At 41.4% G+C, this 17,593-nt stretch overlaps 1 protein-coding gene across 1 annotated transcript in view; it reads right to left on the reverse strand.

Annotated features, from left to right (window-relative positions):
• LOC147018511 (rho guanine nucleotide exchange factor 3-like) overlaps nucleotides 1–17,593 on the reverse strand; it is an 84,304-nt gene that overhangs the window by 40,431 nt on the left and 26,280 nt on the right. Inside the window, exon 3 of the mRNA XM_085898218.1 lies at nucleotides 12,545–12,652. Within this exon, the coding sequence (XP_085754344.1) occupies nucleotides 12,545–12,652 (108 nt within the window). The remainder of the gene's footprint in view (nucleotides 1–12,544; nucleotides 12,653–17,593) is intronic.

Here is a 17,593-nt window from a genome sequence, read left to right on the forward strand (position 1 = left end):
CCTCCATTGCCGAGCAAGGGCCAAAAAACCTCTAAATGTGGGGGTATTTTAACGAAAAAACAATCTGCAGTATTAACCCTTGAAGCTAGAATCATGAATTTTCTTGTGCTTAATCCTCAGGTCATTCCCCATCGAATGGGCCCATCGCGTCCGGTTCTATTGGGTAGTCGACTACCCATGTCCACCTACCGGCTTGTCTGTCTGTCCCGAGCATAGCTCCGTGGGTTTTAATCCGATCCTGATAAAATTTTGGTGGGAGGTTTATATCATGATCTCGTTGTGTTTTCCTGAGAATGGGCATGGTGCGCCCATTATGGGCAGAGCCACACCCAAAAAACATGTTTTTTGGGGGTAGCCGATTTCAATTTGCAACTTCTCCTTGGGGGTTTGTTGAATCTGATAGGGGTTTCGGTATTTGGTTAGCCCAATGGCACCTGCATAGCCCCACAGAGCTCGATTTTTCATTTTTGTACCAAGGTCAAGGTCAGAAGGTCACGAACTTAGAAAATTGTGAATTTTGACATAAAATTCCATCTTCTCCTTGGGGTTTGTCAAATCTGGCAGGGGTTTTGGTATTTGGTTAGCCCAATGGCACCTGCATAGCCCCACGGAGCTCGATTTTTCATTTTCGTCGGTTCACGACGATGGTTCACGAGCGGTATTTGACGATGAAGATTGTTTCAGAAGTCAAGATGAGACTATGTGATAATTTTTGACCAAGTTATAAAAATGATCAACATGATGTGGTTCGAGTGACAGGTTATTAGCTGCAAAATGTCGAAAACCCGGTTTCGTTCAACAACTTTCAAAATTTGACCTTTGCATAACCTTTAAAGGTCACAAAACAATGTTGTGACATTAAAATAAGGAAACAGGATACGTACTATAGCTTATTGGAGTTAGTTTGTCGAAGAAGGTCGAAAACCTGGTTCGATTCCCACAACTTTGAAAATTTGACCTTTGTGAACTTTAAAGGTCAAAGGTCAAGGATTATGACCTTTGGTGCAAAACTTCCTCTGGAACATTCCAGGAACAATACAACGTCATATTGGCTATATGGCATTTTGCACTCCTCGGATTATCCATACTTTGATGAAATCAGCGTAAAAACAAACTTGAAGGGGGCGCCACGGGCAAGGTGTTCGAGATAGAGCAAAATGGTTTCAAGTCTTTAGGTGGGGAATGACCTCAAGATTATGCAAAAAAAATATTGTCATCCTCGCTCTCAAAGTTTGGGCGGTCGTATGATTTTTATGTCAAAATTCGCAATTTTCCAAGTTTGTGACCTTGTGGCCTTGACCTTGGGACGAAAATGAAAAATCGAGCTCCGTGGGGCTATGCAGGTGCCAAATACTGAAACCCCTATCAGATTCAACAAACCCCCAAGGAGAAGTTGCAAATTGAAATCGGCTACCCCCTAAAAACACATGTTTTTTGGGCGTGGCTCTGCCCATAATGGGCGCACCATGCCCATTCTCAGGAAAACACAACTAGATCATGATATAAACCTCCCACCAAAATTTTATGAGGATCGGATCAAAACCCACGGAACTATGCTCGGGACAGACAGACACAGACAGACAGACAGACAGACAGACAGCAATAACGAATATAGTGGTCACTTATTTTTTCGTGAAAATATTTTTTCGTAAACCAATATGTTCCCTCCCAAGGAACTTCAACGCAGGAGGTCATTAGGCTCCTCCAGGCCTGAGCTATGATTTCAACTGATAGTTGTTTGTCCATGTTGTAAGCTTATCCTTTTTAAATTCTGAGCATCAAGCAAGGAAGCAGAATGTACAGTTTTTAAAGTTTTTGTATGACTCAGCACCAGGATTCAAAACACTGACCTCCCTTATTCTGAGCTGACTGACCATTATGCTATCAATTATATGTGGAGAGTCCCCAATGAAAGAATTCTCTCGACATTTTTTTTAATCCTAAAGTCAACCTACAAAACAAGCAATACGTCCACCCCACCCCTTCCTAATCTTAAAAGGTTCCCCCCCCCCCGAGAAAAGTTATTCCAAGGCCCTCTGCTTCCTGGACATCTGCCCCAACAGAGTTCTGAGCAAACAAGCACATGCACCGACATGTCATTTCTATTAATGGAGGTTTCCTAACTCTTGGGACTTGATGGGTGATAATGCAGCGGAATTTCGTCTGGTTGGCCTGCGTGCAGGATCTTCCCGTCTTCGGTCGACTATTCTGGGACAGGACGGGGCTTGGTGCAGCTGTTTCACGAAAAAGCACTATCGGGTTCCCGTGGGGTGTTAACACATCACAACACTTGCTTCAAACATTGCCACAACTGAGGACAAAGTCAAACTCTCCTCCACAGTTGCGATGGACCTTTCAGACGACAACATTTGCCAAACACCCTGCTGCACAAGGTTCTTTAATCAGTTTAAGCGCATAATAATTTAAACCTTCCACTCTGGAGGATGTTCCTGCAAGGGAAACAAATTTTGTGACCTTTGATGTTTCGATCTACGACAGAGATCAGATCCGACTGCAAATATGTTCCCCCGTGCTTCATAAAGCAGGGTGTTGCAACATAAGATATGCTGTCTTTACGCAGACGGCATTATGCTGGCTGTTCTCCCTGCCAACACATTCTTACGTGTATTAACCACCTCACATTGCATTTTTAAAAGTGCAGACTACCATCTGCTAATTGTGTGGCCAAATCCTGGCCAGCTGAAGGCTGCTTCTGCAGCAACCTGTGCAGGAGTACTTTAGCGACCTGCCTCGGGTAAACGAAACACTCATGACTCGTTACAAGTGCCCTGATGTCCGATTGGAGAGTATAGCAATTGGGGGTTTCAATTACTGGAGCCAAAACTAAATTTAATGATGGGCTGTGCGTGGACATTAAAAGGACATACATAACCTTTGTGGTTGTGCATTGATGGCCATGACCTTGTCATTTTGAGAGTGAGAAATAAGTGATTGATTGGTTAATTACTTCAACCCATAAGTCTGTCATACTTAGCAAAAGCAACCATCTTTCAACGCTAACCTTTAGGACTATTCTTATAATAATAAGTACTGCTCGACAGGATGGAGCAGAGGGAGCGCACTTGCATCTGAGCCATCTCGTTTGTGTTCAATTCTCGACCCGATTATATACTGTGGACCGGTGCTTTGATGACAGGGCTTTGCATCAATGAGAGCACCCTCCTGGAAGGGTGTCAAGCAGGGGGGCCCTGTCTGCTGGCGTTGATTGCTGGTGGATGTTAAAGATCCCACAGTGTCTTTCAAAGAGGAGGCAAGTTATCACTTCAAAGCTTTGTATCAATTAGTAAAGTTATCCTGTCTGCGAGCATTCACTGGTGAACATTAAAGATCCCAGGGGACCATTTGAAATGAGTAGACTATATTGTGCGTCGGCACCCCGGCGAGATGCCAATTCCCTGCGCCGAACCTAAATGTGCACTGCATTCGTAACCGAACCACACATCAGTATAATGATGCAATCAGTCGACCAAACTTGTGAGTGTATCCTCGTGAAATATAAATATAATTTCTATCATACTAAAATACACAATTCGGTGTCTCTCTGACAATACATTCAGTTGTTACTTAGCCAATCTCACCAAAGCTTGACAGGAGGACTAAGGGTCACACAATGGAGGTTGTGGTGACTTCATTTGTCCCCCCCGCCTCCCCCAAGAGGATATTCGAAATCCGATTCCATATTTAACAATCGGAACTCATGGCCTAAATAAAGATGTCTAAATGTCGAGTGTAATTTAGAAAATTTGAGGAAAAAGCAATTATTTTTAGCCGCGTCTCGCGTAGCGAACGCTGGCTCTAAGAGAGCTCCGCGTTGTTCTTCTTCTTCTTGTTCTTCTTCTTCTTCTGGTGAAGACGAAACCTTGATTGACTGGTGGAATGACGTGGCTCTTGGACACATTTGTCCTTGTTTTTTTTTCTTCTAACCCGATATAATAGGATCCATAGGATGCAAGGGGGGGGGGGTGGCTCCAAACAGAAGTGTTAAATTAACAATCACCATAACTTCCCCACAAGTTTTATCTTCAGTGTGAAAAAGACCAAAAGTGACCGCATTATCAAATGTCGGAAAACTGCAGCTCATCAACATCACAGGCATTCTGAGGCGCACAGTTTGTGTAGGCCCCAGGCTTCAAAGCCTTCAGGCCTATAATACAATTCCTTCAGCTTTATAAACACGAATCAATCCAAGCTACATAAACACGATGTATTATATATGCACATAAGCAATAGCAATGTTGTGGCTTCATTACATAAAAAGAGTTGGGTTTTTTTTCGCGACCGAGCAATCAAGCCAGCATTCGGTGCCTATACACCGCCAGGATTTTAAAAATTTTATTATTATTATTATTATTATTATTATTATTATTATTATTATTATTATTATTTCGGAAGCGAACGAGGCTGCACTTGTACATTGCCCGCATTATGCTTTTTATTTCGGGAGCAATCGAGGCTACACTTGTTTGTGCATGTCTTATGAACTTTACGCCTGCAGCACATCAAAGAAATCCCACCTAACGTTTTGACTCATTCATGTGTAGTATCCCATTACGACCAGTTCATTTCCCATTCCCTTATTGCCAAGAATAAAATTGGATGCAATCCATAATGTTATGTGTGCATTGTAATCATCTGTGCTGTGTTGAGTTTTGTGCACTCGTCATTTGACAGGCTTTTCCCCAAGTATTTGAAAGAGCAAATATACAAATAACAAAATATAAACAAGAACAAATTACCCCCGTGTGGGGGTGACGGTCATCTCTATAATTTTTTTTACCATCATAATCGATGAACCGTTGCCAGATATCTCCTAAAATGACAGACTGGATAGGTTTTGGAAATGGCGACTTTCACAACTTTTGTGACCTCGTGACCTTGACCCTGACCTCGAATCCGGGAAAAAAATATGTCATTGGGTATCACTCATCGACCTCTACCCACATATCAAATTTCATCAAGATCGGAAGTAAAAAGTTTTCTTTGTACCGGGAGGTGTTTTTGACCCTCTTCCAGGTTACGTGGCGGGAAAACGGGACGGAAATTCAAAAATCTGTCCGGTTAGATAAAAGATAATATTTTTTACTATCATAATCAATAAACAGTTGCCGAATATCTTGTAGAATGGCAGACGAGATAGGGTTTGAAAACGGCGATTTTTATAACTTACGTGACCTCATGATCTTGACCCTGACCTTGAACCCGGACAAAAGTTATATTGTTGTGCAACACTCATCGACCTCTATCCACATACTAAGTTTCATCAAGATCGGAAAGAAAAATTGACTGACGGACGTACGGACAGACATTTGGACCTGCTTTATTCGGTCATCTCGGTAGAGATGACCTAAAAAGAGCAATCAATCAGAGATTGCAGACCCTCGCCAGGACTTGTTTTGTGTGGTGTATTTTGTGTGACATTCGTGTACTGGTGGGATCTGTAATTGATTCGCGACATAATTAGAACTGCCACTTTATAACTGTTGGCAGTGATGACCGGGTACCAAGACGTCCTGCTTTGATCGCACACCTGACCCTGACAGTGAGCCTTGACGTTTATTATTCAATTGAATTCAGAATGGGATTAAAATGAATTCGAATCAAATCAGATAGAAAACCAAATAGGCACAGTCCTGCATTGGAGTAATCAGAAGAAACCCGACCAAGCAAAAAGCAAAGATGAAGTCATCAGGTGGAACCTGGATATGATACACATTTCAGCTGCTACTCCACTACCCTCAAACCCCCTGTTCTTCATTGCACGGCCCATAAGCCACTGACGGACCCTGGTGGCCTAAAGTGCGGCCCCCGACGCGTGGCCGATAATACACAAATGTGAAAACGCCCCATCATAATCCACCATAAATGCTATCAAATTGACCCAATGGTTTCAAATGAGTGTTCCAACGCAAAGCAGAAAAGTAACATAACTACTCAGGATATGGTTGCAGTATTCAAATAATTTTGCTTGTAACCCAGTTAACCACAACAAAGAAGAGCATGTGAAGGTGGAGCCCTGCAGGCAGTGTGGCGGCTCTCACACGGATATCTTATCGGCAAAAGTGCCCTCCCTCTAAAAAAAAAAAATAGTGAAGATCACTGCTCACACCAATCCAAGCACAGCCAAGTGAGCCTCATTAACCAAAAAATAAATAAATAATAAATCAAAAAGAAGTCAGATTTTAAAAGATCAAATAATCCTGGCTGCCAGACTATGTGTCTGATCAGGTTGAAATTTAAAACATATATTCTCCATCACCACTAGATCACAAGTGTGAAGTTTCACATCGATTGATTAAGTGATTACCAGAGAAAAAAATATTTAATATTTTTCTTCAATCTAATATGGCTGCCAGACCACATGACTTATCAATTATTCATGAATACCCTGGTGGCCCCAAGGCTTGGGGAATATTTGTGTGACGTTTCCCCTCGATCGGTCCAGCCGTTCTGGAGAAGATGATTTTTTTTATAGGTTTTAGGGTAAATCCATGTTTTACATGTCACCTATGACGTCATATTTGTGAACCTTTTGTTCCTCATGGATAGGCGGTCATACGTGTAAAGTTTTGCCTCGATCTGTTCAGAGGAAGATTTTTGAATTTTTTTTTTTAAAACAATATGGCTGCTGATTCATGTGAGCGATGACGTCAATTTTTTTCTGTGGACCATTTTATCCCGAGATGACCCTCAAAAATTTCCATACTGATCAGATGTAGCGTTCTACATATGCAATTATGACATCATAACAAAGGCACCTATGACATCATAAAAATTACGCAAATTCCCCATGAGGAGTACGTGCCATGTGCCAAGTTTCATTTTTTTTTCCTTGGTGTGGTTTCAGAGATAGAGGTCCAAAGTTTTCCCATATTTCCAAACTGGCTGCCACACCATGTGACCTTATGACATCATAATTATCCATAAAACTCTACATGAGTAGTCACTTCAATGGTGAAAATTTTGTCTTAATCCGACAAGCAGCTGTGAAGAAAAATACTAAAGTTCTGTGTGGACTAACAGACCCAAATGCAATACCCTCTCCTTCGGCAAGGGTAACTGGAGCGTTCATATAACATGATACCCCACATAATGCTCAAGTATATACTTCAATTTAAAAAATAATAATGACTTTAAAGATTGTTAAAAAAATTTTAAATCGAGAAGTTTTGCGTGACTTACATAGAATGCAGCATCAATCAGAATCATATATTAAGCCAGATCGGTGGCCTCTTCTTCACCCTCTCATGCTACATATCGACATAATCGCATAGTTATTACCTCCGCCACCGAAGGTGAAGGAGGTTATGTTTTCACCCCTTTCTGTCTGTCTGTCTGTCTGTCTTTGCATAGGATATGTCAAAAAGTTGTTGATGGGTCCACATGAAATTGTGTGGACATGTTGGGTGTGTGACAAGGACGAACTGATAAGATTTTGGAGAAGATCCGGATCTGGATCTGACGACGAGAATTTTTTTTTTTTGAAGTGATTTTTCACCATTGAGAGATAGGGCCAAAAACGATATCTCAAAAGGTTGTGGACGGATTCGGATGAAACTTGGTGGACAGGTCGGGTGTGTGGCAAGGTTGAATTGATTCCATTTTGGTGAAGATCTGAATCCGGATCAGAGTACTCAAATTTTTAAAGTGATTCTTCACCATTGAGAGCTCGGGCCAAAAACGATATAGTACTGTATCACATTTCATATAGTACTGGATATAGTACTGATATTTCAAAAATGTATTGGGCCAGATATGTTCTCGTGGATCAGGCATTACGCGGCGGAGGTATGCGCTCTACCGAGTGCCCTTCTCATTTTAACATCAATCAAATCAATAATCATCAATTACGAAGGTAATTTGTGTTCTTCAGTGTTCAAGTATTGAACTCAATTTAATAAAGGTTTAAAGAGGTTTAAAGGCGTATAACCTCATTAATTCCAGGTTTTATACAGAGTATCACATCACCCTAGCGAACATGTTACATTAGTTCTTCATAAAGTCCTTAGAAACAGCAAGTTTCCTGTTTAGAATGATTTTCAATTTTGTTTGTCTGCCTGCCTGGCAGTCGGAGTAAAAATATTAGCTCACTCCTCTCTACGAATGTGCAATCGGGTCGAATTCAGAGACAAATTACTGCAAAGCAAGAAACTCGTCATCCTAATCATATTCCGATGAGTGTTCAAAATACATTTGATTTATATAGGCTGTTCCTCGATCATAAACTGATAAGACAGATGGGCAGACATGAACCAATTGCCTAACTCTGCTTTTCGTTTCGCACGTGCAAGGTAATAACACTGCAGACTAGGAGGCAGGAATGTGAAATTTGGTCGTGGTACCAGCACACAATGGCCAAACACTTTTGAAAAATGCGAGATCATACCGGTTTGCGGGTGATCGGCAAAAGGATAACCAAGTTAATGTTTTCTTTAAAAGCATTATGCAATCTACAATGAAAAGCCCCATCTGCAAAGCATGAAAACAACATTTTTCATCACGTACTATTCCACCGAGAATAAAATCCAGATGAGACAAATTAGGTTTCAGTTTGCCACCGAGTTAACCCGCCATCTGAAATGATAAATTACCTACGAGAGAATAATAAATTTGTGCCCCATCCATTGGAAGGACATAAAGCAGGAAGACCCATCTGGCAGCACCGATTGTAGAGGGACATTAAAGATCCCATTGTGCGTTATCACCAGCATTCTGAACAAATTCCAAATTCTTGCAATCTTCATTCAAACGTTTGGCCAAGCCAGCTGGTTAGTGAAAGCCTTGTTCCCCAACCGACCCATCAACAAGGTGGGAATAATTGGAGCTGGTAAAGTAGTAGTAGTAGTAGTAGTTGTTGTCGTCGTAGTAGTAATTGAAAGATATTCTCAGCAACTCTGGTGTTGGTGTCTCCCCCCCTCTCTCAACTGTTCATTTTTGTCCTGGTGTATCTTCATCTGTTCAGTGTACTAATTGTACCTCTTGCATGAGCCTCGGCAATGTATTTCCAAAAAAAAAGATAAAAAGTTACAAAAGGAAATAGACAGTGAGAAATATCATGATGTCAGAATTTCTTTCTCAAAAATTACACGACCTTGTACATGCTCGATTGCTGCAGGATAGATAATTAATACGTATGATACAGTTTGTGCCTAAAATTCAGACGTTAATATTTAATCAACTGAAATGTCTGATTGCTTCCAATGATCGATTTGTGAAGGTACAGTAGAAATATTTATCATTTCAAATGATCTTAAACAGAAAATAGTGAAGCAATTCCAAGTGTTTCCATTTTTAAGATCGAATGACATTTTCAAGGCAATTAGAGAAGATATCTTCTTCATGTGAAGGACAATTCCATTTTTCTCTTTTAGTCGGGTCAAAATACCACCTGACCCACAACATATTGCAACAAAAGGTTTTTCAGTGGTTTTCATTCCTACTGGATATACTGATCAACAGAAAAAAAGTCTACTAAAATCTGACATCCGGAAATGGGTTAAAACAGTCATTTTCAAGATGGCCGCCACCGAGCTTTGAAATAACTAAAACAGCTATAACTTCTTCAATAATCGTGATAAAAACACAATTGTTGGTTCTGCTCCATGGTTTAAATGGATCAGCAATCCACTGGTGTCAATAAAATTTAGATCTGATCAGTATTTAACATGAAATCCAAGATGGTGGCAAAATTCAATAGTGCAAAAATCAATAAATTTTCCATCTGAACCAAAATCATTGAACACCTGGTGCCACTGAAACATTTATTTGTGAACATTACATAATGGCAGTTTAGGTTACAATTTCAGTCCTCATCACTGTCCTCTAGTTCCTCAGAGGCTTGATTTAGTGGATTGTCACAAAACGTCACTTGGCATGATCCACATGCAGACGTACACGGAAGCCCATCCTTTCTGCAGCTGCAACGGGGTGTGTCACAAGCTGTGGTGCAGTTGCAGTGTATCATCTTCAGAAGAGTGTCTGGTGCAGCAGTCATGATAGGTACAAATCGATTGTCTTCAAGTCCCCAGCCCCAGTCCAGAGGATCGAGGTCACCCTCCATCCCCATCCAAACCATGACCTGGTAGTACACTAGGAGACAATGAAACTTGGTGGCAGATTCCGTTGGGGGAAGACGTTCAGGTGTAACAAAAGACTTAGCAGCAGCGACCTTCTTTGTGAATATCTTGTCGCGCATGGCTGCCAGAGAACTTGTGCTCTCCCCACCAAATATAACGGCCATCGCTTGGCTGCCAAGTTTCTTTATTTCAGCGTGGCTGACGCCTCTCGAAGTGAATGTATCTGCACACAACTGGAGGCCTTGATCATCTTCCACGGGTTTCTGAAAGACTGATTTTTTTCCCAATGCCATACACACGAGATGTTGAATCACATCCTGTGAAGGCGTGCAGGAATAATAGTTGAGTGCACAACTTATTCCCAAGAAGATGCTTCATCCGATTGATGTCATATACTTTCAGGTTGCTTCTTGACTGGTTGTCTGATCTGACATATAGTGGTTTTCCATCTGGTATACAGTAATGGAGCAAAAGCATCAACAAATCTGTGTCCTCTCGGATTAGTGTGGTGGAATGTAGAATTGTGCTGTTTTCGGCTGTCTTGGCAATGTCCACATCAGCGTCCCCTTCTGCCTGAATAACTGTGCAGCCCACTTTCTTCAGCTGATCACCTATTAAGGTGATCAGCTGTTGCTTGTTACTGCCGACACATGAATTCATCTCTCTCTCCGTTAAATTCAGTTTCTCCGGTGAAGTTCACAGTCTGATAGCTGTTGGCTTGCCCCCATCTCTGCTGAGTGTTATCCTTTATCGAAGGGCTTGCACCATAGCCATCCATCAAAGACAACAGTTGCTGTCCCATAGTGTTTTGTTGTGAAGTCCGCATATGTATGTTCTGGCTATTTTGCCATATGTATCTCCCTTCTTCCACTTGAGCTTGTGCAGCAAGGATCCACCATCAAGAACACACCTTTCAGTCTTAAGGTGTGCTGAAGGTGTGGTGTCAGGTATTCCTTCACATGCCAGTGCCTTGGTACAGTGGTCATTGACGGCTTGAGCGAGTTGAGGTTTGTGGGCCTTCCTCAAGATCTTGTTGTCCTCAAAGAGGGATGGAGGGTATGGACTGAGCTCAAAACTCATCACGTCCTCAAGTGACAAATCACCTATCTGGGATACCACCAGGAATCGCTGGAAGAGCACACTGGAGTCGATGGTTCTGTGAGGAGCAACCTGGAGAGAATTAGAATTTCCCAGGGTCTTTGCTTTCTCTGTCCTCTTGATGGGAAAGGAAAACACAGGTTGTCCAGTCATTCTCTCGATGATTTTGTTCCCAACAGCTTCATATTCATGCATGTTGATGTCTTCGCTTGCCACGATACCATTTACGATATTTCTCAATGTAGGATCAGAGGAGAAAGGTGAAAATGCATTCAGCTTTGTGCTTATCTTCGAGAGGTCGAATGCATGTCTTTCAATTCTGGCACCAGTTGATTCTTCATGCTGTTCGCTTGTTGCGTATGTGAGATCATTGAAGTCCTGCATGGCGACGTTGACCTCAGATGTTGTGGGGGCTGACATTGTCCACAATGCTAGGTGTTCCTCTGTCATCTTACTGCAATGAGTCAAGCCACCGGTGGTGGTCTTTAGTGATCTCATGGGTGTTTGTTCGATGACTAGATCACAGCTGAGGCCTGCCCAAAACTGGTTTGTTCGCCGGATCACATGGAAGCCATTTTGAAACTTCTCATACACATCTGGGTGTTTGCTCTCCAGTTCACTCATTTCTTGTACGTAGAGATAAGCGGACTTCTGGTAGTTGTAGTGGCCAGCTGCTGCAAATATTGGCAAGGCATCAGCAACAGCTTGCAAGTGATCCTTCCAAGACCCCTAACCTCAACCATTTATTTATTGATTTTACACCCTGTTATTGATTGATTTTTAAAGACAATTTATTGATTTTATGCCCTTTATTTTTTGCCGCCATCTTGGATTTCAGGTTAAATACCGATCAGATCTAAATTTTATTGACACCAGTGGATTGCTGATCCATCAAAACCATGGACCAGAACCAACAATTATGTTTTTATCACAATTATTGAAGAAGTTATAGCTGTTTTAGTTATTTCAAAGCCCGGTGGTGGCCATCTTGAAAATGAATGTTTTAACCCATTTCCGGATGTCAGATTTTGGTATACTTTTTTTTTTCTATTGATCAGTATATCCAGTAGGAATGAAAACCACTGAGAAACCTTTTGTTGCAACTTGTTGTGGGTTTGGTGGTTGTTTGTCATAAATTGACCCGACTATTTTTCAAGAACAATGGCAGGAGTTTGAAATATTTATTAAACACTCCGGTTTGCAAAGATATCTGGCAAGATTCAGCAGGCAGATTTTCGAATTAAAAAAAAAAAGAAGATATTTTACAATTGATTGGCAGGATTGTTTTTTTTATTATATTATTATTTTATTTATTTTGTCAACTTAAATCTTCGAGAGATCAAGGCTCTTACCCGCAGTGTCTGCCCAATGCTCTTCACCGAGAAGGAGCGTACAGGAGCGATGAAATCTGACAGCGATGGCACTCGGGAGAGTGGTTTTGTACGCTTTTTCCATGTTGCCTGGGAGGTAGGAAGCAGAGTGCAAATCATCACTCAGCAGACAAAAAGATAAAAGGACAGGGGCGCACAAGCACGGCTAAAGTGCCTAAAGGCCTAGTAGATACAAAACACATAAAATATACGTGTTGACAACAAAAGAAAGAAGAAGAAAAAAGACCGAGGAAAATGTCACGCGTCAGGCAAATAAAAGCAGAACTTTGAAGTAGAAGATTTTTAAAATATTATTTCCTTAAAACTTCAGAAAGTCATTAAATAGTTTCAATCAACATCAGCACAATGATTTCCCAAGACGAGTAGAACACAGACCACTAGGTGTAAAGAAAAAAAAAACCCAACAAAACAATGGAGGCAGTAAGGAAAACATTTGTCTAGTCAGTGGAAGAAAAAATATATATATATATATTCCAGTTTTACTCTTGCTCCAAAACAGCCACGGCTTTCGTCCGTAAAGATGGCTTCCCATTGCATGCAACACATACTGAAGGCAAAGTTGCCTTGTCAAAGTATCACATGAAGGACATGTCATATTATCTTTAATATGTATAATGACATTTGGCAAACAATCAAAACAAAGCCGTGGCATCGAGAGAACAATCAATCAATCTCGAGGGTTATAGAGACTGTAGTGCAACGCATCGAGCTGCGCATGTTTTCTCAGCCACGTGTTCGAGCCACGACTGCCAGATTGCATCGAGAGTTTATCTATATGATCGAGATGAAGCGTTAATCACATGGCTGGGCTTCCCACAGCCAGGTGCGGTGTGTTTTTCCACCATCACGGTCTCTCGTACTGTTCACCAAGACTATAAAAGCTGGCATTATTATAATGAAGGATATGCGGTTCAATGAAGTGCTGATTCAGCTCTGCAAGGAAAGTGAACCTAAAATGATTGATATAGGAAATCTCAGAACGCACATTCACCCCATGTTTTATTTTTTTTAAAAAAACAATTTTTGTACCAATGCTACGGGCAGTAGTTACGTTTCAACCGAGGCACCAGAATCCACTAATATGTGTGTAGTATTAGACTTAAAAAGTCTGTGCGTTTGATTATATCAGTCCAGTTATTTAGTGTTGGTGATTTTTACGTTGAAGTATCATGTTAAACTTTCGGAAGGAGGGTTTGCTGGCTATTCCATGTGCAATCACTTGGACACACACGAACGATTTCTTTATGGACTTACTTATTATTGGGTAAGTTTAATAGCCGAATAAACTCCCTTCATGTGAACTTGATGCCATGGAAACCAAGGCTTTCAAAATCATTGGAATCTCTCGTGATGCTGAGTCTAAGGGCACATCACTTCACCACTGCCGACACGTAGGTGGTCTCATTCTTCTACTGCCTAATTTTTGGTAAAGCACCCTCTGTCGTCTCCCTGATCTGCACCCCCCCCTACCCACAAGTACCTGCAGGATGCATGCAGTCTACCAGCAACACCTTCCTCATGAAACTGACAATCTAGACTCGAGAGCCACTGCTCACCTCCACTCATTTATGATTTTTCCCTCTTTTCTCACCTGTGGAACCATCTTCCATACTCTTCAACCTCATTCTTCCCTCCCAGTCTTCAAGACAACTGTTCACCACCATCTCAGATCATCCCCCATCCAAAGCAATGATCTTTTCTACACCCGATAAACCACTCCCACCCCCTCCCAAAATTTTGCTCATGTATCCATCTTGTCCACACCTTGTGTTCTCCCCGAACACTCATCGCGACCTGCATCCCTTGTTTGTCCGTCTCCGCCTACCATCTCCCTCCGCCGTGCTATTAGCATTTCCCCTTTCTCATGCTGTTCCCTGGCCTGTGTTCTCACTCTTTCATGAGACTAGACCATTTATAAAAAAAGTGAGGGGCAGGGAGAGGAAGCAATAGCGATTACTACATTAAGAATGAGTATGAAAAATATTTGAATGAAACACTAATTTCATTACAAAAAGACATTCCGACATGAAATTTAACACCATGTTGAAATCTTGTATACAGTGTTTGATTTGTCCTTTGTCGACCAATGTCCTTATTCCAGTTAAAGAAAATGAAGTCTCCCACATCACCAATATTGCAATACCTGCAAAATGGAAAATGCTGAAACAAGCAACATATTTAAAACTAAAAGGACACTCGGTAGAGCGCTCCACCACGTAATGCCTGATCCACGAGACCATATCGAGCCCAATACATTTTTGAAATATCATGCTGTACAGTACGATATCGTTTTTGGCCCGATCTCTCAATGGTGAAGAATCACCATAAAAATTAAACAATTCTCATATCCAGATCCGGATTCGGATCTTCACCAAAATCGAATCAATTCATCCTTGTCAAACACCCAATATATCCACCATGTTTCATCCGAATCCCTCTACAACTTTTTGAGATAACTTGCTGTGCTATGTATCGTTTTACCCCTCTCCCTCAATGGTGAAGAATCACTTTTAAAATTCTAGTAGTCGGATCCGGACCGGGACCATTCACCAAAATAGAATCAATTCTTTCCTGTCACGCACCCAACATGTCCACAATTTCATCCGCATCCGTCCACAACTTTTTGAGATATCCTGCACACAAACAAACACACAGACAAACAAGAAGAAGACGTCATGCAGAGCACGATACATGCAAAATCCATGAAACAAATTTGACCTCAAACATAATTAGCTCGTTGAATTCATTGACCTGTAATATAAATACTCTTCAAATTTCAAGTCAATCGGATGAAAATTGAGGATTTTAGAAATCTCACCTAAGTTGTTGACCTTTTGACCTCAAAAACAATAGGCTTCTATCTTATTACAAACTCGACCAGGTGGTGAAGTTTTGTGAAGATTGGTTTAAAGTTGTGGTCTGTAGGTCCAGACAGACAGACAGACAGACAGAACAAGCCGGTAGACGGACATGGGTAGTCGATCAAGTCGAATTTAGTCGTTTTTCAGCCGTTACTAGCCGACAAAAGCGTTCATAGCAACGGTTGTTTCTCACACATAACTAGGACATACCATGAACCTACCATACCAGTTTCATGTATATCTGACTCATAGTCTCTGAGATATAACGAACTTCGTTGTTTTATTGTTTTCGACCAGGGTTCATTCAAAGTCTATCTTCTCCGACAGTTTCCATAGGATCCGGCTGGAATTTTTTGACAATATGGCTGAATGTACTGCCCACAGTCGCTCGTGGCCCGATTTTTGAAAAAATAATTTTTTTTATGATTTTTCAAAAATTTCAAAGTCCCGTTGCTAGGCAACGGTGGTGTCCATAGCAACGGTTCTCATTTGCACACAACTCGGTCATGGTATGAACCAACCAACCAACCAAGTTTCATCGAAATCGCCCATTGTATTGACGGAGCACTGGACTGAACAGACATACATATAGACAGACAGACAAACATATCGACAGAAATACTGATAATAAGGGTAGACAAGATCGACTACCCAATACCAAAATCAATTACCCAATATACTTGAAAAATCTTCGATTTTGCAAGTAACAAACAGACAGACAGAGAGAGGGGTCAAAACATCACCTCCTTCACCTTCCGTGGCAGAAGTATAAAAAAAAACATCCAGAGTGGCCTTTGTTTATACGGAGTGGACCAATTGTCAGTCACTCGCACGAGCCATATGCGCTTCAACCTGGAATGCAAAGCAGTATGTATACACCTTTGCCCAAAAGTAATTATGTACGATTAGATACAGGAAACAAAATACACCCCGATAACAAGAACACCAACAAACTGCTCGGGGGGCAGATAGTTTCCAAGTTCGACGATCACCACATGGCAGAAGGTGAATTTTGGTCCCACACCTCGGAGTGGGGTCAAAAGGTCAAACACCAAAAATTAAACAAACAAAAAACAAATGCAATTGCAGACACATTTTAAAAACTATTTTAAAATGAAACTTTGGATACTGTATGCAATCAACATCGGGAGACGCATGAAATATGTTAAAGGTATTTTTGATTAGACACCTGGGTTCATGCCTCAGCGTCACAGGGGTCAAAACAGGAAAACATTCAACTCAAGATATGATTTTGGGTCATTCCTGGTGGAAGTTGACGCCATCTTTTAACTTGGCGTTCAGTGGGAAGCGTGGGGATTTGCGATGGCGTGCCATCGACTTCGCTCTGTTTTATTTTGTCCAGCTTGTTTTTTGGCTGGATCATACGCTACGTTTACTGGAAGGGAATCAACTTGAATATCCTGGAAATCAAAGTCATTCTTTTTGGCCAGCTGCATAAACATTTCAATGAGGGAAATCAACAGACTTATTTATATCTTACTAAGAGCAGATGCTCTGTGTGGTACACCTCTGAGCCAGTGGTGTACCACACACTCCTCATTTTCATAAATGCCAAGGTGAGCCAATGAAAAAAGCCAAGAATTCACAAGGTTTCGGAAAAGCGATGACAATAGAAAACCTATAGAAAACCAAGACACCAAGGTGAACAAAGAATAGCCAAGATCTTGTGAAAAAAGCCAAGGAGTGCTCATACTGCTCTGAACATCTGGATAATGATACATACAAGTCACAAGATATACGTGGAGAATAATTATATAATGTCTGCATGGTTCTGGACATATAAAACTATAGAACCACACACACTTGTGGCCAGGAAGGAACTTATGATTGGTTGGTGCTCATGGGGCTGAGTGGATCTATGTCACGATAAAACCAATTGTTGCAGGAACGGGAACAGGGAGACGTCTGACCGGAGGAAACTTCATGCGGCAGCTGCCTGAGGTTGTTGGAGTCGTGTGAACGGGAGCTGCTTGCATGAGGACGACAGCCTTGGCAAGACTGGTTCTTGCATCCAGCTTCATGTCCCTCACGATTCTTTGAAGACGGCGAGTGTCACACTCCCACGTCCCACGGTCAAAAAAGTCATAAGAATTGAACAGCTCGTTACATTTTGCCGGAGGAATAATTG

The sequence above is a fragment of the Eptatretus burgeri genome, chromosome 10 (assembly GCF_056783735.1).
Source record: "Eptatretus burgeri isolate ZD-2024b chromosome 10, Ebu_testis_v1, whole genome shotgun sequence".
Lineage (NCBI taxonomy): Eukaryota > Metazoa > Chordata > Myxini > Myxiniformes > Myxinidae > Eptatretus > Eptatretus burgeri.